Source organism: Calidris pugnax, unplaced genomic scaffold, assembly GCF_001431845.1.
Source record: "Calidris pugnax isolate Ruff unplaced genomic scaffold, ASM143184v1 scaffold18, whole genome shotgun sequence".
In the NCBI taxonomy this organism is placed as follows: domain Eukaryota; kingdom Metazoa; phylum Chordata; class Aves; order Charadriiformes; family Scolopacidae; genus Calidris; species Calidris pugnax.
This window is the reverse complement of record NW_015090812.1, coordinates 3,814,574-3,838,675: the sequence shown is the minus strand read 5'-3', so window position 1 is coordinate 3,838,675 and position 24,102 is coordinate 3,814,574. Positions and strand designations below refer to the sequence as shown.

Sequence of the window (24,102 nt, the reverse complement as noted above, 5' to 3'; positions counted from 1 at the left end):
ACAGCTGCCTTGAATTGATTCAAAGCATCAAAATGTGCCCAACATGAAAGAATAATCACAGCTACTTCCCTGTCCATCCCCACACATACACCTCATTCTTGGTTACGTTGAGTTAATATACGCTTCTTGACATGGGCATCTGCCAACCCTTCACTCGCCTGTCCATAGACCAGCCAGGATGAAACACAGTCCCTAGGAGCTCCTCCTTCCGTGTGGCAACACCAGTTTGTCCAAAGCAGAAGCTTCTCACAGGAATACATCACCAGTAAGTTTGGTGCTCTCCTGTTCTGAGGGGAATTTTGGGTGGAAACACCAAACCCCAAACAGCCTGCAAGTCTGGGCACCCGCTGCAAGAGGGAAGAGTAACAGAGTAAAGGTTTAAAACCTGCATACCTTAAATTTGGGATCTGTTTCTCTATAAAGAGGAAGTTTAAGTTTCTTATTGGACTTGATAGAGAAGAGCTGTTCTGAGCCTGCAAAAAGCTCATTAGCAACAGTGAGCTGGCCAAGAGTCCCATGTAAGAGCCAGGCCAAGCCATCCACATCCTATGAAACAATCCAGGATGAAAACATTTAAGATGTGGAGTAAACCCACTCTTTGAGGCCAAGGTCCATAAGACCTGATGTCTATCACCACCTGTTTCCTCCACCGAGGTGATGGAGCTCAGCTGTAGCCAAGCAGGCAGCTGGGTTTCACAACAGTTACCCCACACCAAAGATCACTAGTTCACGAGAAGGAAGCAACAGACACAAGCAAGTCCTTCTGAAGTGAAAATAAAAAAAAGATAAAATCTTTACCAAAGATCAGAGAGGCTGAAGAGAGAGCACAGCTTAAGATATCCGGTATGACAGGAGACTGTTGTTAATTCCAGCACCTAAAAAAACCACCCCAGACTAAATGTACCGTGGCTATTTCAGCCAGCAGTGAACTGCACACACTTCAGAGGGTTGCCTCCATTTGTGTCAAGACGATTCCACTTAAAAATCTGATACAAGTTGAGTTGAACACATGCCTAAAGAGACTATAAAAGGCTTTTTCTCCCGCAGTTTCAATAATTTAAGGCCCTTTGTTTAAACGGTGGTCTTGGGCAGAGACCAAACCCCAAGCTGCCGCCTCTGAAAACGAAGATGTCAGAAGTCAAACTGTTAAAAAAAAAAAAAGATTGGTAAAACAAGCCATTTTGCAAAGCCAAATGCCAAGATAGCTTAAATACCCCATTTAGATTAGAAATCTTGAGAAACAGCTCAATTACCACAGCCTAGGCAGTATCTGATTTTACCGAGGGAAGATCCTGTGACAAGAGCTCACAAGTACAACACTTGGTGAATTCTCCAGGCTCTGGCTGGCGCTGGGAAGGGCGGTGCCAAGTGACAGATTGCCACGGGCACAGCCTACCCTGTGACCCAACAGCACAGTTACTGGATCACTGGCTTCACTGCACACATTACCGAGCTGGAATGTCATTAAACAGCCAACAGAAGACAAAAAAACCCCTAAAACTTCTGTTGGGTTTCCTCCCTTCGTCGCAGGCAGATACAGCGCCACAGGGAAGCAGAAGTGTCTGTTTAACCCAAACCTGGGAATGCAAGCCAGAAAGTCAAAATGTTTGGGAAGAGAAAGTTTTGTGAAATCAAGTCATCAACCTGAGAGAGGCTGCGCTGCACGCACACACTGAAACAGGCAAACAGACAGGTTTTCCTGAAGCTGGAACACTCCCTCTGCAACTACACCGAACAGCAAAGGAGAACATTTTAAGACTCGAAAACATTTCCACGGTGGTTTTTCAGTTAGAAAAACTGGGATTGCTAAAGTCTCCTCTGGAAAGGCAATCCCCAACATTGTGCTAAGAAGACAGGCAATAGCAAGTGACCTAGAGGCCGTATTTGCAAAGTAATTTTTGAACATGAGTTCCACCCATCACATCTGACACCGCTCCAGGTGGAACGCTGGCCTCCTGCACCGAGGTTTGCACCTGAGCAGAAATGCCTCAACTGAGCCACTGCTGCAGACAGGGATTTCCCACTCCTGCTACCATGGCAAGTGAACAGTGTTCCAAAAACATCTCACCATCCATTTTCACCAGTCACACTTGAGACCCTTGCAATAAAGCCACCTACACACAAAGGTACCTGTCAATGGCTGCTGGCACCCACATTCCTGGGCTACCCTGCTGTCCCACAAAGAGGTACCACTGATTTGACACTTCAAATTGCAACTTTCATACCTTGATACAAACACTTCAATGCTCTTAAGCCCATTTAAAAGAAAAACCACTCAAGTGCTCCCAGGCTAACGGCTTCTGCAAGGCTCCATCCTCTGCAGTCACACAACCCTCAGCCCTACAGCCAATTACAAATTACTACTGAAACAGTTTTAACATCACTGTATCCTCCAGAGCCTCTACACCTCTCACCAGAATTCAACACCTGAAGAGGTGTTGTTTGTTTGTTGGTTTGGATTTTTTTTTTTTTATAAGCAACAAAATATGACAATGGGTTGGAGATCCTGCATTCTAGCCAGCTTTCAAACACTTACAGAGACCTTAAAATAAATCACATACACCCCCAATTTGCCAATGCGATGGGAACCAGCACATAGTAATCTCCCCAAAGAAAAAGAACCACAAAAAAAAAATATTAGGCATGTTGTTAAATATCTGAGGGACACTGTTAGTTGTTGTTGTGTTAGTAAATCACACAGCAAAATCAGGTCACACTACCTACAAGGGGAAGGCCACAGACAGGCTTTCAAACTGAATATGTTGTGGTCAATAATTAACCATAGCAAAAAGCTGTACAGCCAACGTTTTCTATACAGTCAATTTTATTTGTCTCTTCTCATTTCTCAGGAATCAACTTTTTTCTGTAAATGAAGTTACAAGACTAGAATAATTAATCAAGAACAGAAAGTAGAATTTCTTCGGAAAACACAGGCGCTAACTTTACAAGCAATTTAAGACTTAAAAGCTAAAGTTTGACAAAATAATTAATCGTGTGATGTTCTCGTGTGAAGGGATATGTCCGTAAGTTTTAACAGAGTTTCTATCTTTCACAAACCAAGTTCTAGCCTGCAGTACCTCACAAATGCTTTCCATCTTGGATATTACCACACTGTAGAAAAAAAAAAAATATATATATAGTTCTGTTTTTGGAGACAGGGTTGTTTGTGCATGGACATTAACAAATACAAAAATTCAGCAGATAATTTTATAATATTTTCTCTTAACTACAACAGAAAGTGCAACACTAAAAAGGCATCTCCTGCCCACTTAAAATTTTCTTATACCTTTACAAAGCTAACTCTGAATGTACACATTACGTCCTAGAACACACAAATAAGTCTGAAAGTGTCATGGCAGAAGTATGGAAAGCGTGCTTACAGCTTTTGTAAGCAAAAAGACACGGAGCAAACACCAGCGAAAAGTGATTATGCCTGGAAACAAACATAAACTCAAGATGTCTGAATCCTCACTACCAGTTGAAAACAAGATTCCCACGACATCTGTTGATTCTGTAACTTTATTTGCATTTAAAGACTGGCTGCTAAGCTTCTCGCCTGAAGAACCACCACAAAGGATCAGGAGTTGCTAGCTCTGTAAGAATTAGTCTATTGGATCCAACGGAGACCTATTTAAATGGCTGACTGAGCCAGATTGACTTTTGTAGGAAGAGGTCCTGCTTCTTCGTGTTCCTCAGTCTTGCATCTCACCACAACAAGGGCAGAGGATGGGTATCTGTTCAGTTTTTGTTCATTCATGTATTCCAGATCTCCATAGATGCTCAGCTTCTGAAATATGTAAACAATTTACTTTAAGAAAAAAAACTCTCTATACTGCAAATAAAATGCATTTAATTATGCAACTACATTCCTGGTTCCGATGGCTCCAGCCCTTCAATGCAAGTGAACCCAGCCCTTCTGTAACGTCTGAAAGTCATGGCTGGAGCTGGATTTGAGTTCAAATCCAGAAACACATTAAATCTGCCAGACCATCAGCTCCTTTAGTTTGCAAATACTGCAAGCCTTGCTTGCACTAGAGATGCTAGTTTAGCCAGAATCTCTGTGCTCACCGATAATACGCTGTCACTTCTGTTCTCACTACAGATCCTGCTGGATTAAACCCATACTGGGTTCTACCTACCCCATCCAACCCTCCGTCCAGCTTTATTCCCAGAGAAATTAGTAGCAGCCTCCATTTCTTAAGAGTAATTTGAAGGTTATTGAGAGAAGAGCACTACAAACCAAAAGACATCATACCCAGGGTGTCTGAGTAAGGCTCAGAGCACCCATCAGCCACAAGAAGGAGCAAGAACTGTTCGGCTATAAAATGAATATTTAAATAACAAAATCGGTTTGCTAACCACAAAATAAATATAAACAAAACCCCTACTCTTGCAAGTTGAACCTCCCCCTCCTCAAATGTTTCTTAGTGTCTACACAGCTGTAACGCAAAAGTAATATAATGAATAAATTCAAAATATTCTAAATTATAAAACAGAGTTACCTCAGATGGAACATACTGTTCTACAGCTGTAGCTACAGTTGCACAACAAATCCAGAGCAGCACCAACACCGACAGGACAAGCGTAGTGGTTAAAATCCAACTGGAATTTCTGAAATGAAAAGAATGTGACTAGATTTCATATACTGAATACAAGACAATGGACCCTCTAAAAAAGTTCGGCTCAATTTTGACTGTATTTCCTGCTGATTCATTAGTCTCTAGCTCTTCCAGCTACACAGACCACTTCAGACTCCTGGGTACTCTAATGCCTATTTAGTATCTGATTTCAAAGACATAAGAGACTTGCTGGATTCTGTTTATTCAGCCCTAAGCATCCTCCTACTTACAACTGTAAAAACAGATTTTTCTTGTTACACATTTAGGATGCAATTCACTGATCACTTCATGTGTAAACTTTCAAGGAGAAAGTAATCAAGAGTAAGGGAAAGAAGAACCAGCATGCTGATCTCCAGCAATGCTTTAATAAAGCTGTACTGGGTATTTTCAGCCTGAAAACGAGACACAACATTATCTTTCATATCAGACAATCCCAAATCAAAATACAAAACAAGTGCTTCGCACTGAAATGGACCCAAAGCTAAAGAAAAGGCAAAACACAGTATTGATTAAACAGTTCACAGAACACATTCAAAAAAACAGTGTAGGAAATCATGGACTTGATGTTCAACTGAAAAGGAAAGAAGACTCACAGAACAGCCTGCAATAGTTGGCAGATTCTGCAAATAACACGGGGCCAGCAGAGACAAGCAGCAATCACAATCAGTCAGACAGGCAGCTTTAACTGCTGTGCATCCTGATCCCAACAGACTTGTAGCACATTGAGACCTTACAGCAGTTGCCACCACACACCCACAGGGAAGGTCATTATCCCCCCCCTTACCAGATATGGACCTTCTAGGACATACGTACATGGAAAGACACTTGAAAAAGCTGTCGTTTTCTCGCTCTTCAAAAAGCCCTCGGTATGTCTGTGAGCTTCCTGGACGGAGGTCGGCTGAAATGCAACAGGAACAGCGGTCAGGGAAGCAATAAAAGAAAGAGAAAACCCAAATGCCACACAGTTTGTTTACAGAGTGCATAAAAAGCAGCTTTTAAAACGGCCCTCGCTTGCATGTTTCTATTTCCAGCAGAGTTTGGTTTCTACCACAGACTTTGCTAAGTGTACACAGAGCAGTCTACATGGCAAACACAATCATATTTTAGCTTTCTAAAAATTTGTTTTCATCTGCCACCTGCAACTTCGTATTTTTATTTTGGCATGACAGGGAACATTTGCATTTGCGCTTCCAAAGCACAACGAACAACTTACAGGCTGTTTTACTCAGCGACAAGGGTCCTCTTGTATCTCCGGTTTCCTGATCAAGCTGTGGAACATACTGTACTTCTGGCTTTGACTAAAACAAAATAAGGAGTTAGGAGATCCTGCTAACAGAATTCCACCCATCTTGATCACTGACATTTTCAAAACTAATATGGAATTTAACCTTAAGACGTGCACCATTCACCCAAGTTTGATTCCCCCCCACACTGGTCCTAAAGGCAGTGAAATACCAGCAAAAACGAAACACTTCTGATAGTGCTCCATAGTCCCTTTTGTGAGTGGAAGGAGCAGAGTTAAACATTTAGCAGCCACAACACTTAGTTGCTTTAATCCCAATGAAAAAGGCAAGCACCTGGAATATGACAATTTTGCCATCATCTGCTTGAAGGTAGAAAGTCCACGAGGATGTTATGAAGCTCTGAGCGGAATCCATCATGTCACTCCAGAACGATCTCACCAGCGTCAGAGGAAAGAGGAGATGAATTCTTGGCATCAGAGACATTAACTGCAAGCACAACATTAACGTTTTCCATTTGTTTTTATATGAAAAGGACAGAAGCCACGTTCTTATTCACCCCAGGTCTAGATTTCAGTCTTTAGAAAGATTTATCTTCCATTTGAAGATGTTTAAAAAAGAGAAGACACACTGAACAGAAAACAAGTAGGTGGTATTTGAAAAACATGTCATCTACTTACTTGCTCTTGCCTTAACTCAGCAAATGGCAATTGGTTCTGGCATCCAAGATGGCAAGCATATTGTTCATCAGATTGGGAGTATGCTTCAGTACAGGCTGCAAGGAAGAAATTCCCCAAATGAGAAGACAAATTCTGCATTTTAGTTAAGAAAACATTTTCAGTATAAGTTGGATCAGAAACAAAGCAGCAGCTAAGAGATTGACAATCCCACTTGCAAGGAAAGATGTGGCAATCGCTCCACGGGTACCATTTGCTCTGGGGTCTAACGAAGCCTAATGAATCAAAGCTTGGACAGAGGAGGTAGTTGAAATCTGAATGCAGTCAGAACATCTGCCCAGGAACGTTACCCTGGACAAACTCAGGGATGCAAGTTTTCATTGATACTACCACTATAGTTTTTCCTGTACATAACACATAAAACATGAGTTTTTACCTCAGAGAATAGAGTTGGAATCCTAAAAAGAATAGAGGGACCATGAGTGCATTAGATTCCTTAGTGGTATCACAGGAAAACCAAAGGAGCATTTTCCTGCTAGTGTGGGAAGTACAGAACCTGCACTGAAAGTGTTAACAAATAATTTTTTTAAAATGAAAAATGAAGTCAACTTTTGCTTTACAGAAAGCTTCTCTTAATCGTTCACTAGAGACCATAAAGACCATATTCTGCCCATGGAAATATTGGGCAGGCAATACATGGGCAGAGCTCTGCCCCAAAGTTTAGAAGGACAACGTTGCACTACTACCTCAAATAAGACCCAAACGAAGTAGCAACAGCAAGGACAGGAGCTCTCCCAGTTTTCCAGAGGAACAAATGAACCATTATGAAGGCTAAGAACAGCATGGCATCAGCAGCTAAACATATGAGTGTGCAGCTCATTGCACCCCAACAGCAATTCTATGGTACAAATACCACCAAACTCATGTTTGCAGGCAGAAAGAAGCATCAGAAGACAGAACTGAGCAAATCAGCCAAGATGGATCTTGCCAAGCACAGAATACTTAGTCAGGGCACCAACCAGTGTAACAGATTACAGAACATAAGCCAGCAAAAGACAACAGCCTCATGAAGGAGTTAAACCAGAAAGTAAGCAACTGTTCAATTACCTCTACATGTGGTCTATTGCTACATTACTACTTTTTTATGGCACTCTTTCATGTGTGGTTTGACAACTAGACTGACATGCTGTATCACAGCTACACACAGTGTATGTGAGACTAGAGCATTAGCCCATTTCTAGAGTATTTAACGCAGTTTTGGAGCACATTAGCATCTTTGCATGTCAGGCTTTCTACTTGCATATCTTCTCTCAGAGAGAGCCACTAGCCCTCTTGTTTGTATGAGCTACTGATAGGATAAAAGTCACCTTTCAGTGCTGACTTGGTGCTTAATTTTATTGGGAATACAGACAGAGAGCTCCTACCTTTTCTGCTTTGGGTGGTTACGTCCCATCTAATCTCTGAATAAAACTGTGAGTCAGCTGCCTCAATATTATTTATTAGATGAAAGACCTATACAATTCCAAAAACACTATTAACTGGCCTATAATAATATTCAACTTCACTGTGAGATTTTTTGCTCTAACACAGACAATCTGAAAGAATTAGTCACAAGTATTTAATGGCCTATTTCAAACAAAACATATACCTCATTCCCGAGAGTTTAGCTGTAGGTAAGCCTCAGGATGTAGCCTAGACCACAAGTTACAAGGCAGAGAGCACATTAAGATCTGTGTTCTTACTCTCTCTGAACAATTCACTTGTATATACAATTTCCTCAGGAACTGCAAATGGCACTGGTTGTCACATGGAATTATTAAAGACAAAGTGTTAATTTGACTGGATTTTTTTTTCCCCAGCCATTTTGTATTTTCTATGACAAACTTTATCATAAAATGAATTATTTCTAATTTATTTACAGAGTCTGATGATACTTAAGAAATTCAGGAAAATAAAAACACTAAGGATCAGGTAAGGAGAAACTTGCAGAGAACAGAAACTTTTCCCCAAGATTTTTTTTTTTGTATCCCGTATATAAACTCTAAGAAGTTGTTAAACAAAACCAGAAAGCAACTGAAGTAATCCCACCTACTTAACAACACTGTTTCAAACATTCCGGCCCTCCTCTGTGTTATGTCTCCAAGTTAAAGGATGTTGAAGGAGCACTGAAGTCTTACCAGAGTCGCATTCCAGTTTGGTTCGATTCAAATCAATGCCATCGTCCACAAACTGACAAATGGAAAAGAGTCTGCAGCCTCGCTGGCACGCGTAGAGTTCCTCTTCCTGGGAAGGCACAAGAAAAAGACTTGCATCCCTCCATTCAAGAATAAATTGTCAGAAAACAAACAATTTTTTTTTTTTGGAAGTGCTATAAAAAGCCACCCACCAGAGCACCATCCTCCTTCCCTCTGCTAGACCTAAAAGCCAACTACTAAACCTGAGACTCTGGATCATCTTAAATAAAACCAAGCTACAGCTCTTTTCACGCTGTAGCAGCAGCTACAACAGTAACATTATTGATTTATTTCTAACAGAGCTCTTTATTCTGTAGTGGGACAGACCTGAAACAGCAAATTCTATTTTGTAATTCCACTCCCACAACTCACAAGCAAAGTTGCACTGCAATTTTTTTTAGTAAGTGTCACTTTTAAAAGAGATATGGCTGTAAAAGATTTAGTGACATTTAACCCTACAAAGAGTAGATGGGTTTCCATTTCAGAACTTACACAGCAGAACTCAACAGGAAAGGACAAAAAGAGAAGAGACTATTTTTGACACTGTATTACGATGTATCTACCAGACTCCATTCAGAACTACAACAGACTTGTCAAAATGAGAGATTATCTTCTGACGCAGTAAAGCAGTTAACCAGGGTACCGGTAACTTGCCAAACCAGTTCCACAAACATTTTTACGTATTATATTGAGCTGAAGTGGAAAAGTTCTTCCTCTAAATTGGAGAGACATGGATTTGATGGATGGACCACTCGGCGGATAAGGAACTGGCTGGATGGCCACACGCAGAGCTGCGGTCAATGGTTCAATGTCCAAGTGGAGACCAGTGACAAGTGGTGTTCCTCAGGGGTGGGTACTGGGACCAGTGCTGTTTAATGTCTTTGCTGGTGACATGGACAGTAGGATTGAGTGCACCCCTCGGCAAGTTTGCCAATGACACCAAGCTGTGTGTCAACATGCTGGAGGGAAGCACCTGCACTTGGGTCAGGGCAATCCCAAGCACAAATACAGGTTGGGCAGAGAATGGATTGAGAGAAGCCCTGAGGAGAAGGACCTTGGGGTGCTGGCTGATGAGAAGCTCAGCATGAGCTGGCAATGTACTCTCACAGCACACAAAGCCAACAGTATCCTGGGCTGCATCAAAAGAAGTGTGGCCAGCAGGTCAAAGGAGGCGATTCGGCCCCTCTGCTCTGGTGAGACCCCACCTGCAGTACTGTGTCCAGCTCCAGGGCCCCCAACATAAGAAGGACATGGACCTGTTGGAGCGAGTCTAGAAGAGGCCATAAAGATGGCAGAAGGCTGTGGGTCAGGGCAATCCCAAGCACAAATACAGGTTGGGCAGAGAATGGATTGAGAGAAGCCCTGAGGAGAAGGACCTTGGGGTGCTGGCTGATGAGAAGCTCAGCATGAGCTGGCAATGTACTCTCACAGCACACAAAGCCAACAGTATCCTGGGCTGCATCAAAAGAAGTGTGGCCAGCAGGTCAAAGGAGGCGATTCGGCCCCTCTGCTCTGGTGAGACCCCACCTGCAGTACTGTGTCCAGCTCCAGGGCCCCCAACATAAGAAGGACATGGACCTGTTGGAGCGAGTCTAGAAGAGGCCATAAAGATGGCAGAAGGCTGTAGCACCTCTTCTATGAAGACAGGCTGAGAGAGTTGGGGTTGTTCAGCCTGGAGAAGAGAAGGCTCTGGGGGAGACCTTATAGCCCCTTCCAGTACCTAAAGGGGGCTACAGGAGAGATGGGGAGGGACTCTTGATCAGGGAATGGAGCGATAGGACAAGGGGTTTAAACCAAAAGAAGGGAGATTTAGATTAGATATTAAGAAATAATTATTTCCTGTGAAGGTGGTGAGACACTGGAACATGGCAGGGGGGTTGGAACTCGATGGTCTTTAAGGCCCCTTCCAACCCAAACCATTCTGTGATTCCCCACTGCAACTATTAAACTTATGCAAATATAGAAAACCTACACCTAGTATTTCTTCTGTTCACAACACCACAGGGATAGATGTGCACTTTCCACATACAGTGCTCCCCACATTGTGGAGCTAAAGATACCCTCTATTACATGAGCTGTCCCACTTACAATCCCATCCTATCATGAATCAGGCCCATCAAAACCACTAAACACATAACTCCTCAAATGACTGCAGCCAGTTGCTATACAGATGGAAAATGGACTCTGAATTAATTTAACAAAAACTAAACATACCACACCTTCTGTGTAACCTACTGTAAACAAACTGGCCATTGGTTGCCTCTGAGATAACAAGTTCACATGCTTTAAAGGCACTAAAGTAGAAGACTGTAAATGTAAATGAAAACTCAACTCTAATGATGCTGATAAGGTGGCTAAGACAGTTATGCTGCTGCAGAAAACATGTTTGTAATTTGATATCCAGACAGAATTTGCTTTAGCAGACAGATTTCTACAGCAGTATTTCATACAAGTGTCGATAAAGCATGTCTTACTTTCCACTGACAACTAAAACAATTTCCTTCAATTCAACTGGTAGTTTTGTGACAAATGGAACAAAGACTAAATAAAAAGGAAGAGACAGGTGTGTTATTTGACAGCTCCAACACCATACAACAAAGAATTTAAAAGCACAATAAAAATCACAGAACTATCAGCTTTCCCTGAAACATGAGCATTGAATGAAAACAGTAAGGAAATATATTAGCATAATGTTTAGTCCTAATCTCTCAGGCTTAGTTATTTCTCTTCAGTATCGTCACACAAAAGTATCAAAACATGCCATAAACACAGCTGCAAGGTTACTTGTACTCCACACAACTCCCTGTTACTTCCCTCCGTGGGAAGTATCAGCTAGAGCTGCAAAATCTGATTTTTTCACCTGAAAGAGACAAAACCCTATTACCTAACATTGTCACTGCTTCCATTTGTCCGCTGCCCTTGTGTAAAATTTCAAAGATGGTGCAACAGCTTCCATCATTTAGAGTTCAACCTGCTACACAGCTGCAGCCGATATTGAAATATATTGCCAAGAACCAGGAAAGACAAGATTTTTGGCAACAGATTTTGGAAATGCAAACCAGCAGTTAAAGGTTTACAAAGCACTGAACCAACAGCAAACTCTGCACTATGAAATTATATTCCCATTACACACCATTTCTGTACTTTATCATGAGATGAGAAAAACTCCATACAAGTGAAACAAAACACAGATTAAAGGTTCTGACAAGCTACTCATTTGTCATCACTTATGCTTCATCTTTCAATATCCAAGTGCCACACTACTGCCCTGACTCATGATCTTTGGCCTGTCATGGACACAGCATTGTTTTAGTATCTAGAAACATGGCACAGCCCAAGCCAAATTACAGCTGCCTCTTTAGGAACAGGAGGGGGAAAAAGCAGCTAAATCCCCCAAAACTACCCAGCACTAACAAATCTGTACTTTGAAAGCAGCATTTCTCTGGCAGGCTGCAGCCTAACCATCAATTTTCAAAATTAAGTATCTATCTTTAGAGAAACCACCACATTCCCCACTTTGAGGGGAAGAAAAACTTAAGCCAGATGAGAAATGCCACAGAAGGCCAGCAGCAGGCTGCTGACTGCTCCCAACTGCTGCCAGCGTCAGCTTCCTCCATGTTTACGTTTACCTAAAGACACGTCTAACACCGCTTGAGCAAACACGGAGGGAACAAGCTTCGACAAGGGCTCCCACCCGAGAAAACCCCAGGTACATCCTGTCACTCTGGAGCGCCATAAGGGGTTGCGGGGGGGATGGGGTGGGGAGAAGGGCAAGCGACAGGCCGGGAGATGGGGAAGCCGAGGCCGTGCTGCCCGCCAGCCCCTCAGCAGGGCTGCGGGGGGAGAGAGAAGGGGAGCGGGAAGGGAAGGGGCCCAGCCCGGCCCGCCGGGAGCCGTGAGGCAAGGCCCGCCCGTACCTTGGGGTAGGTGTGCAGGGGGTAGGTCAGCTGGCAGGCGCGGTGACACGATGCCGTGTTGCCCAGCACGGAGTCAAAGGCCTCGGACGAGGCGGCGGGCAACGGCCCGGCGGCCCGAGCGCTGCTGCTGCCGCCACCCGCCAGCAACGCCAGGGCGAGAGGTAAGCAGAAGAGGCCACCCCGCCGCACCGCCATCTTCCTCCTCCCACAAACCCCCCTCACTGACGGCGGAGCACTCTCGCGAGATTAAGCCCCCTCTCCTCCCCCGCGCGGTGCCTGCTGGGAGATGTAGTCCACGCCGCCTGGCTGCCCGGGCCACCCCATTGGGCTTCGCCTCCGGCGGGAACTACAGGGCGGAAAGGGCCGGGCAGCGGCTTCCGGAAGAATGGACCGGTTCGTGGTGCGGAAGGCCCGCGGCTCGGAGAGCCCCCGCCGGCCCGGCCCGGCCCCCCGTGCCTACCGGCAGGCCACCCTCGAGTCCCTTAAGGCAGGTCACCGGTGCTGGGGGATGGAGGGGAGCGGGAGGGATAGTACGGGCTCGCCTCGACCTCCCGGGCCTGAGGGGGGGATCTGCATCCCGCGGCACCGGGTGCTCCTGCGGGGCCCGCTGCCGCTGAGGGCACGGGGTGAGGCCTTGCACCGGGGCAGGACCGTGCTGCTCCCCGGAGGCTGTGTGCCAGGGCGGCGGGAGCGCTCCGGGAGGAGCCAGGCGGGCCCTGAGGCACCTCGGACAGAAGAAGGGGTGTGAGGCCTTCATCAGGCTACCATCCTTATAAATACTTAAAGGGTGGGTGTTAAGAGGACGGGGCTAATCCTTTTTCAGTGGTGCCCAGGGACAGGACAAGAGGAAACGGGCACAAACTTGAACATAAGTGCCGTCTAACATGAGAAGGAGCTTCTTCACTTTGAGGGTGGCAGAGCCCTGGAACAGGCTGCCCAGGGAGATGGGGGAGACTCCTCCTCGGGAGACATTCATAACCCACCTGGACACTTTCCTGTGCAACCTGCTCTGGGTGGACCTGCTTTGGCAGGGGGGTTGGACTGGATGATCTCCAGAGGTCCCTTCCAACCCCATGTGATGCTGTGATTCTGTAATCCTGCCTCTGCATGGAGCTGAGCAGTGTGGGGTGACAGCGGAAGGAACACTTTGTGAACTAATTCTGAACTGATGTCCTTTATGATCGGGGAGGATGAGGAACATGTGAACCACACCTTCTCAGCAGTTGCCCTGTGCCTATCTAGGGACTCACCTCCAGTTGCAGTTCTTCACTGAAATCTCTGCAACGTGGCATCCTCACAGAGAGCAAGGGAACCAAGTTAAAAATGTGCAGAGAGCTCTATTGCATTGACAGGGGCTTCCTAAACCGAGATGGGTTGTAACTTGGCTCCTTCCAGCCTGTTTGGTGTGGCGTAGGGTCAGGCTGGGCACACAGTTGGAGTACAGCCAGGTGACAGCACCAGCTTCAGTACTCCCAGCCGGCTCACTTCTCTCCCCAGCAAGGAGAGCCCTTCAGTCTCCTGCAGAAGACCTGTGTAAGAACCGAGCCCCTTTTCACCATCTGTTTGCAGAAACACAACAGGAAAGCATTTGCTGCACCAAGGAGCTTATTAATATCAGGCAGAAAGTAAAAGAGTGGTACAAAAAGCACCCCAACTGTCTGACTGTTGTTAAATCTTTGTAAGATGCCTCACATCCAAAAGATGAGGGTTGCACTGTTTGCAGCCTCTTCTGTCAGGGTCTGAGGCAAAAACCACTGTAAATGTCCAGTGTACTTGAGTTTGCGTTCATGTGCCCTAATGCTTTGTTTCTGTCCCTGCTGACATTATTTTAAATTTAAAGCAAGTCTGAGCAGGATCCAGGTTCTGCCAGGCTGCTAAAGATAACAAGCTGCCTCCTGCTTACTCCCTTTTTCTATTAAGAGACATTTATACAATGGACTTCTTAAATTCAAAACAGTTCTCTTCTAGCAGACATTTGCTGTTACGTGCCCTCAGTTTGTCAGACTAAGGTGAATCATCTTGCTTTGCTTTCTAGTTATTTCAGTCTTGATTTGCAGTAGGCTGCTAATCTCAAGCAAGTACCCATCATTCCAGGCCATCATGTATTCTGTGCTCTGGTTCATACTGTAATCAATAATTCATGTGTTGATAACATCCCCATTAGCAGAGATGAAGCCAGTGTCCTTATTTATAATAAGAATATTCCACTTTCCTAATGGCTTTTCTATTTTCCAGAGAGTTGTGGTTGTGGAAGACATAAAACGATGGAAGTCTATGCTTGAGCTTCCCGGGCAACAAAAAGAGAATCTGATTGAAGCTTTGGAGGAGCTGAAGAAGAAAATACCTTCCAAGGAAGTATTACTTTCAACAAAAATAGGTACTTGTGTGATTTAGACTGTGACTATTAGGTTGCCTTGTGTCTGTTTGGCTTGTCAGTACACAAGAGAGTAGCTTGCAAGGTTTTTAAGAAACAAGTGTAGCTGCCAATAAAAAGGTGTTAATATCCAGCCTGCAGTTTTCAGAGCTTGTACTCATAAAGTCAGCTCTCCTCTTAATTCCTCCCAGATTGCCTGCGTATTTCCAAATACTGTCTCACCCCTTCTGTGGTCAAATTTTTGAAGAGCTCTGCTTGGGCATCTGTGTGTTTTATTCCTCCTGCTATCTCTCAGGGACATGGGAGAGTGCTCTCTTGCCATCTGAGACACAGCTCACCTATTTGACCTGGCTGAATGCTCTCAACATGTGAGAAATTCTCCACGGATTGCTCCAGGACTGCTTACTGCATCCTCCTGCTGAGAAATCCCCAAGCAGAGGGGCAGCTCCATGCCAGTGACACATCCCGATGCCTGGCTCCTTTCCATAGGGCGTGGGGGAGGGACAACCAGACCACATGGTCCTTGCCTTTCCTGTCTATGGAGAGCATCCTGGTGTGAGAGACAGTTGTGCTGGCCTTTGTTTGCCACTGCAGCAGCTGGATCTCTATTCAAAGACCCCTCCTTGCCTTAGAAACGGTGATGAGATCTGCCCCTTTTCCCTTACAGTGTCATTTCATTTGCCCTGTTCAGCTTTTTTAGTGTTTTCCTGAGATTTTTTTCCCCCCAGTGCCTGCCTGAAGGCAGCAGGGCTGGAACAGCCACCGAAGCCTAACAGTGACATCTCCTGGCCAAGAGTGCTAGTGGTCAGAGACAAATACCTCGCTGGAAGAAGGTCCCTTTGTCTCCTCTCAGAGGAAAGCCTCCTTTGCTCTTCCAGGTCCTGTTGATTGGAAAGATTCTGCTTGGAGTCACCATGGAGTTTGTGTGTTAAAATGCTATAGTTGTCACCGGCCACATCTGTTTCCTTAAAGGGGTTTTCAGTTCAAACCCAGCATTCTTTGCGGGCCAAATCTTACAAGCTTTCACCAGGTCTCATGTCTGTGTAGAAATTAATATAGCCCTCTGTTACCTAGGTGTCGCCTCACACCTTGGTGACTTGGGAAGGTAATTTTCATATGTATAGGTCAATTCCTTGCTAGTTGATTAGGCAAAAAATCACTGCAGAACTCAAGAAGCGAGAGCTTCAGGCTTAATTACACAGAATGATATGGGGTTGGAAGGGACCTCTGGAGATCACCTAGTCCAACCCCCTGCCAAAGCAGGTCCTCCCCGAGCAGGTTGCACAGGAACGTGTCCAGGTGGGTTCTGAATGTCTTCAGAGAAGGAGACTCCACCACCTCTCTGGGCAGCCTGTTCCAGGGCTCTGCCACCCTCAAAGTGAAGAAGTTCCTCCTCATGCTTAGATGGAACTTCTTACGTTCAAGTTTGTGCCCGTTTCCTCTTGTCCTGTTGCTGAAAAAAGACTGGCCCCAAGCCAGTTCCTAATAAAAAAATATAAAATACAATATTAAACCCAATTCCTAATAATTATATATTTGTATCAATGCTGTGGTTGTATTGCTGCCACTGCCTGAGTTAAAAACGTGTGTGGCTGCTTAGCACCGATGTGATTTGACCGGTGTCCGTTATATTTTATCTTCCTACCAACCCTGAAGGAGCTGCTGGTGTTTTCCAGGTCACACAGTGAATAAGATGCGCAAACATTCTGATCACGACGTGGCCAGCCTCGCCAAAGAGATTTACACGGAGTGGAGAACTTTCATCAAAGACCATTCAAACAAGCCCTCAATAGAGGTCAGGAGCGATCCCAAGACCGAGGCTTTCAGAAAGAACGCGCGGAAGCTGCTTTGTAAAGCCCTGGATCTAGAGGTAGCGTTCAGATCCATTTGTCCCTGGCTCAAAGAGTTATTTCTTGTAGGAACAAGTCAAACAGACTTTTTTTCAGCCGTAGCTACAGTAAAGCAGGTCCTGCCTGCGGAGTGGGGACAAGAACAGATGATCTGATCCTATTTTCAGTGATTCACTGTGCATCCCTATTTATAAATAGCTTTGTTTTCAAGCTAGATAATATTTTTTTTAATTGTTAACCAAGTAACCCTGCTAATTGTGAGGTATATTTGCTCTCATTTACATAACCAGCCAACAGAACAGTTGTGAATCTGCTGCAGTTAGGCTGTGCAAGAGAAGGAGGAAGTTAATAGAACATAAAGTTTTTCCTACGACTTAACAGCTGTGAAAGCAACACTGGGACCTTTTGGTTGTTTCATATTTAAGTAATTAAACATTTGTAAATTTAAATCTATTGCAAAAACAGAGAGGCAAGGTTGACAGTATATAAAGTGATGATAAATACCAGATCCCTCAGGTATCTTTAAGTAAATGAACAGGGCTTTGCTGTAAGGCTTAATGACTAGTTTGCTTGGTCTATGAAATGCCATAATAATTATCCTTTTTAATTTATTCATTAATTATCCTTTAAATGCCAAGTCAAGTGATAAGCACTCAAGAGTTTCAAAGCTTAGGTGTCTCCTAGCTATGAGAACAACCTCTCCAAATTCCAGTCCATCCAGACTGAGGCAGGGAAAAAGGATGGTTTGCTGTGGGAACAGAAGAGCAGGAAAAAAAGGTGGGAGCTCACCTTTGCCAGGCTGCTGGGTCAAGCTTGCTTCTTGGATAGCAGATACATGCATGGTGATAAGACTGGTAGTAAAGCCTGGACCTATGGGACATAAAGGCTGTGGTACCACACTAAAACAAGTAGTTTTGGGTAAAGCAGAATTGCTTTTGAACAGGACTCACCTGAAAGCACAGCAAGGAAGAACATCCTTCTAGTTTGCAGCTACCACTATATGCCCAAGTAAAGCTTATAGCAGCAGGTGAACAGCATATATAGGCAGGGGAGCCACATGAGCAGGGACACCTGAGAGGCTGACAAAAAGGAGAAGGGAAGGTGGGGCTGAATGGATCCAAGGAGCTTCTAGTGCTGCCCAACAAAAGGGCAATTTAGTGATGGGTAGCAAAAAAAGGAGCGGGCAAAGGACTTGGAGAAGTACTGCGTGGCAGGCTGGAATCTCCTGCATGCAAAGCATGGGAGATTCCCCACCACAAAAGGCAGAAGTGAAATTAAAACCAACAGCAGCAGGTGAACAGCATATATAGGCAGGGGAGCCACATGAGCAGGGACACCTGAGAGGCTGACAAAAAGGAGAAGGGAAGGTGGGGCTGAATGGATCCAAGGGGCTTCTAGTGCTGCCCAACAAAAGGGCAATTTAGTGATGGGTAGCAAAAAAAGGAGTGGGCAAAGGACTTGGAGAAGTACTGCGTGGCAGGCTGGAATCTCCTGCATGCAAAGCATGGGAGATTCCCCACCACAAAAGGCAGAAGTGAAATTAAAACCATTTCTTGATGGGTGGGGGATTTTTTTTTTTTTCTAAGCTGTGCTAAATTACAGGTTTTGGCACATGTTGAAGCAATAACTACATAATTAACATTTAGCAAATCCCTTTCTGCATTCTTAATTACACCTCCTTCTACACACAGAGAGCCCACATTTCCCTTTATAGCAGCAGGCAGAGATTGCCAAGTGTTTGGCATGTCTTAAGAGTTGCTGTTGGAATCAAGTTTAAAATAGTATCCAAGGTACCTTTATATCAGCAAGATCAAAAAGTGAGCTTTATGGAGACAGTACAACGTAGCTTATAATTGCAGTTGAGCTTGATACCCAAAGTCAGTTGCAGATTAGTTTCCTGTTGTGATGGCAAAGTACTGCCACCCAGCTGGAGACGTGGATATGTTCCCTGCTACTGACCACATTGTCTTGTTCCTTAATTGCCAGGGTGGAATTAAATTGCTCTTCCTGTTACACTTGTGATGGGAAGTAGATTTCCTTGAATCTAAGCTGATTAATGAAGAAACACCGAGAAGCACCAAACTCCAATTTCAATCAGTTGGTCTCCTTATTAAATGTAAAGATCTAATTTTATACTTTGCTGTTTTCAGATTGATCACCCACTGGCTGAAAATATTGAGCGAGAAGCTTTTCATCTCTCTTCCCGTCTCATTAGCGCGCCGTACCGCAGAATGGTGCGAGCTCTTGTCTTCTCATTAAAGCACAAACCTGAAATCCGAGCAGAAGTCAAGGCTGGCACGCTCACCGTCCCTGCGTTTGTCCAGAGCCATAAAAAGTGAGGTGTCGGGCTTGATCCTGAGGGAGAACTTCACGTGCCCGTGTCTCTGTGGAAGTGGGAGCCCTCTCCGTCATGAGGGGAGTGCAGAAACACTGACAGTGTGATTCACTCCCTGAAATCCGAGCAGAAGTCAAGGCTGGCACGCTCACCGTCCCTGCGTTTGTCCAGAGCCATAAAAAGTGAGGTGGTGTGCTTGGTCCTGAGGGAGAACTTCACCTGCCTGTGTCTCTGTGGAAGTGGGAGCCCTCTCCGTCATGAGGGGAGTGCAGAAACACTGACAGTGTGATTCACTCGACACCACTCCATGACCAGGGCTGCTGAAGACAAGAACTACTAATGATGAAAATGGTGCTGTAAATCTGACTTGGTGGAAATCCATGTGGGCTTGTGGCGAGAAAAGCTGCTTCTGCTCTGCTGTATTTTTTCCTGCTACAAAACCATCCTTGCTGACTCACCTGTTTCTCACTTCTGCCCCTTTTTCATACCTCAGATTAGCTCCATCCCTGATGTGGATCTTCAGGTGGCATCAGCTGAATCATGTAAAGGGTTATCTCCGTGCTGTGCTGGTAGGGAATCCTGGGAATTCAGTATCCTACTGGATAACTGCAAACTCTATTTAACCCTAAATCAGCCACATCTGCTGTAGCTGGGCCCTGCCTGGGGTAAGAGCTGGCTGTTTTGCCAAGCCAGGTGATTGCCCTTTGCTGCCTTTCAGAGTTGGATGCAAAATGGGTCTCAATAGCTTGGTAGCCACCATTCCACAGGTGCACTCATGCCACGATTGTGGGCATCATGGAAAACCCTGGGGTGAAAATGGAAATGCCCTGCAGTATAGGTGCTATCTGATGCCTCTGCTGTTTAATGAGCAGCACACTCGGACTTCCATACCTCACTCATCATTTAAATGTGGTGCTTCTTCTCACTGTAATGTGAAAAAAAAACTTTGAAATGAATTTTCTAAATAAAATTAGATTTTAAGCAAAACTCTCCTTTTAAAGGCTTTTTTTTCCTCCAAAAGGAACATGGTTCAGAATGATTGTGTGAACAAATTTAAGCAACAAACTATTGCTTTAATTCCTTCTAGTTATTAAAAACTGGAAATCTTGCCTCTCATATTTGCTGTGCTTTCTTCAGTGCCACAAGTCATCTTGTTCTCCATAAGCTATTATTAAAGCTGTGACAGGCACAGTGTTTCTCTACTGGTAGGTAATAAAGTGCTCTCTGTTCTCTGTGTCTGTGTGTACATACACTGTGGACTGGCCACAAACCTTTTTCTGAATTACCAGTGTAGACAGAACCAAATACAGGGATGAGTGAAAGCTGCCTGCCTTAATATACCATAAGGAAGGGTTTTTTGATCAGTTGTAGTCACCACTCTTATTTCAGAAGAGTCACTTAAGGACAAATAATTCAGTGGGAAAACTACGAATCAGTCTTTATTCAGACCTTTGCATGACCGACTGTCGTTATGTGGACCTGCTAAATCCTTTTTTTTTCTTCTGTGGACACTAGAAGCTAAAGGAACACCCAAAACTTAGCTGAGGTGTTGAACTCTGTAAATTTAATTAGATAATCTCAGGTTCTTTTAAAACCATCTAAACCCTGTCTTGTTTGCTTGGGCCAGTGCAGGACGGTTGTGTTTGTGGTTTTTTTCTGTACACATTGTGAAGGTAACTCCAAACAGCTGGCTTTTCTGAAAACAGTGATGCTGTGGCAAACAGACATCTCATTTGTAGAGAGTGGAAGGTGAAGGGTAGGTGTCTTGGAGACAGCATGAGACAGAATCCGGCAGATACAGGGGTAGTTTGGGTCCCATGGACTTTTTCCACACCCTTTCTGGGTCCCTGACACCTTCCTTTTCTGAGCAGCCTTCAAGGAAGAGATTTTTTTTTTTAATGTATTTTGGATACCTTCAGCTTTTTAGGGATTGCAGAGATTTTATTTTTTATTTTTTTTTACTTCATTCTCAGTACACGCCAAATATTTTTTATTTGGGAATTAACTTCAGGGACGTAAAGTTACTACACAGGAGGAGAAAAACTCTCTTATAAATTTCCTCTATTTAATGGCTAATGTTTTTGTCCAACTTTTTTCAAAAGGGCCTAAGTGTATAGCTCTGGGTCCAGCTCTTCTATCTTGATGTTAAAGCGGGCAGCAACACTCGGGCTGAAGAGTCACAAACTCAGCTTTGCATAAAACTTGACTGTTTGGAGGAATCAGAAAAGATTCCTGAGGGCTGGATTTGAGACCCACAGGACAGAATGCAGAGAACAAGAGAATGGCTTTAAGGACAAAACCAGAAAGGAAGGTGGGGAATGAAGACAAAAACAGATGTAAAAGCAATGGGCCAAAAAAGGGCTTCCTTTTCCCAAAGGGCGATGCTGAATGTGACAACAGGATACTCGATACCCAGCAATAATCTGGTTTTTAATTACTCTATAAAGACCAGATTCCCCCCTTGGAGCAATCTCACCTGCACAACTGAGTTTATTTATGCCCTGGGTTACCTACTGAATCAGTTTGCTGCTCCTCAGGTCTTCCTTCCCTCCCCTGGGCGATGCTGCCGGTGGCAAGATGAGCTGTGTGGCTCATGGAGAAATCAGGAGGCCAGGGGTGGCCAGTGGGAGACTGGAGCCATGTGGCTCATGGAGAAATCAGGAGGCCAGGGGTGGCCAGTTCTCAGTGCTGTGATCCATTCCCCAGCTGCAGTTTGTGTGACTGGTTTTTAATTACTCTATAAAGACCAGATGCCCCCCTTGGAGCAATCTCACCTGCACAACTGAGTTTATTTATGCCCTGGGTTACCTACTGAATCAGTTTGCTGCTCCTCAGGTCTTCCTTCCCTCCCCTGGGCGATGCTGCCGGTGGCAAGATGAGCTGTGTGGCTCATGGAGAAATCAGGAGGCCAGGGGTGGCCGGTTCTCAGTGCTGTGATCCATTCACCAGCTGCAGTTTGTGTGACCCCTGGAAATCCCTTGAAATAGGGGGTCTGGAAGGGCACAGGGACCTGTGAATGCTCCCGGCAATGATTCTATCATTCTATGATTCTATGACCCCTGGAAATCCCTTGAAATAGAGGGTCTGGAAGGGCAAAGGGACCTGAATGTGAATGCTCCCGAGGCTGGCCTGGCTCTGAAACATCTGATTTGTAGTCTGTCTGTGGTAAACTCCCTCAAAAAGGGTCCTGCAGGACCCTCCCTAGCTTGGGTTCCCCCACCACATGGGTTACCTATCGGGCAGGAGGAAGAAAAGGCCCCTCACACATCCTAAGGTTTGGCCTCACTGGCCCAGGTGTGCGTTTCTCCTAAATTCTGCTCCTCCTCCTCCAGTTTTCCTCGGCAGCCGCCGTGTGGGGCAGACCAGCCACAGGGTACCGGTGGGACACATTACAAAGGCAGGGACTCTCCACAAGCTCCCATCTTCACGCTGGGGAAACCCTTTGAGATGAAAAGGGAGGATGAAAGGGCTGAGCGGTGGCTCCCTTGCGCTAGGGTTTCTCCGGCACCGTGCCTTTGAAATAGCTGGTTCCCTTTTTGCAGGGGAAACATTAAATGAAGGAGGCACCCAACCTGGAGAAAAGGTTCTTCTTTTTCCCCTTTTCTTACCATATTAAGCCCAGCCCACAGATTTCTTTCAGCGAAAGAGCAGATAAAGCCAACAGACCTACAGAGACCTGCTGCACCCAGCACAGAGAGGAGGGAAGCACCTTCTGGAGGTGAGTGACATCTCCTGCTCTCCTCCCCTGCCTTTGGGGCTGGTGCCTGGAGAATACAGGGTGGGAAGGCACCAGGTGATGGCTTGCTCCATTCCCCATGAGCAGGCATGGCTCAGGAGAGCTTTGTCCTGCTGCAAATGACTTGGGCGAATGAAGACAGGAGTAGACAAGACCCTCCCTGTCCTTCAGAAAAGAGAGTGCACAGCGGCTCACCATTTTTCATCTTTTAAGAGGCTCTTCAAAGCTTTCTCCACAAAGAACCCAAACTTTCAGATCTCATTTTCTTCCCTGGCGGACCTGTAATTCGGAGGGTTTGCTAGGCTGGCCCCGGATTAAGAGATGTTAAGGCAAGGAGCAGCCAGAGATGTCTTTTGGAGCTCTGATTGTTTGAAGCAGGCTCCTGGAAGTTTCCTCCCAGGGTATGTCAGCGCACCACGGGGCAGGAGCATAAAACGGAGCAGAAACTGGGGGCTGGAGCAAAGGAGGGATGGAGAAAAGAAGAGGTAGAGGGGGGGGAACATGTTCCCCAGACGGCAAACCCTCGCTCCTCCAAGCAGCACCAGAAGCCCTCAGTCTCCCTGGCTGCTTTAAATGGCTGTGGTATAAAGTGGTTTTAATTCTAATGAGTGAGCCCCTTCATAGCACAGATCGTGTTGTGGAGGATAACACAAGGGCTGGAGAGCCCTCCTGCATTTGTTTGAACACCCCTTTGCACAGGGGCTGATACAGAATCAGAATCATCTAGGTTGGAAGGAACTTTAAGATCTAGTCCAACCATCAACCTAACTCCGACAAAAAAACAAAAAACCCCAAAGAAAACCATACAAAAGAACCACCCCTGTTACTAAACCATGTCTCTAAGCTAACCCGTCTTTTGAAAACCTCCAAGGATGGTGCCATTCCAATGCTTAATAACCCTTTCAGCGTAAAAATTTTTCCTAATATCCAACCTGAACCTCCCCTGGCACAAATTGAGGCCATTTCCTCTTGTCCTGTCACCTATGACTTGGGAGAAGAGATCAACCCCCACCTCTCTACAACCTCCTTTCAGGTAGTTGGAATGCAAAGGAAGGCAGGATGCTATCTACCAAATACCTCCTTCATTATCTGTCCACAGCTCTTTGAACCCAAACTATG

General features: G+C 45.1%; 2 protein-coding genes across 2 annotated transcripts; one reads left to right on the top strand and one right to left on the bottom strand.

Moving 5' to 3' along the window:
• Nucleotides 1-2,806: 2,806 nt before the first annotated feature.
• Nucleotides 2,807-12,899, bottom strand: TMEM59 (transmembrane protein 59). Its single transcript, XM_014939481.1, has 8 exons — nt 12,689-12,899; nt 8,715-8,820; nt 6,541-6,635; nt 6,197-6,349; nt 5,833-5,917; nt 5,433-5,517; nt 4,503-4,611; nt 2,807-3,787 (listed from the first exon to the last, which is right to left on the bottom strand). Exons 1-8 carry the CDS (start codon nt 12,881-12,883, stop codon nt 3,632-3,634), a joined length of 984 nt encoding a protein of 327 aa, XP_014794967.1. The 5' UTR covers nt 12,884-12,899; the 3' UTR covers nt 2,807-3,631.
• Nucleotides 12,900-13,060: 161 nt separating this feature from the next.
• On the top strand, nt 13,061-19,355 carry TCEANC2 (transcription elongation factor A (SII) N-terminal and central domain containing 2). The gene is made up of 4 exons (XM_014939032.1): nt 13,061-13,175; nt 14,924-15,065; nt 16,739-16,932; nt 19,063-19,355. The coding sequence occupies exons 1-4, from the start codon at nt 13,074-13,076 to the stop codon at nt 19,249-19,251; spliced, it is 627 nt and encodes a 208-aa protein (XP_014794518.1). The 5' UTR covers nt 13,061-13,073; the 3' UTR covers nt 19,252-19,355.
• The last annotated feature ends 4,747 nt before the right edge of the window (nt 19,356-24,102 follow it).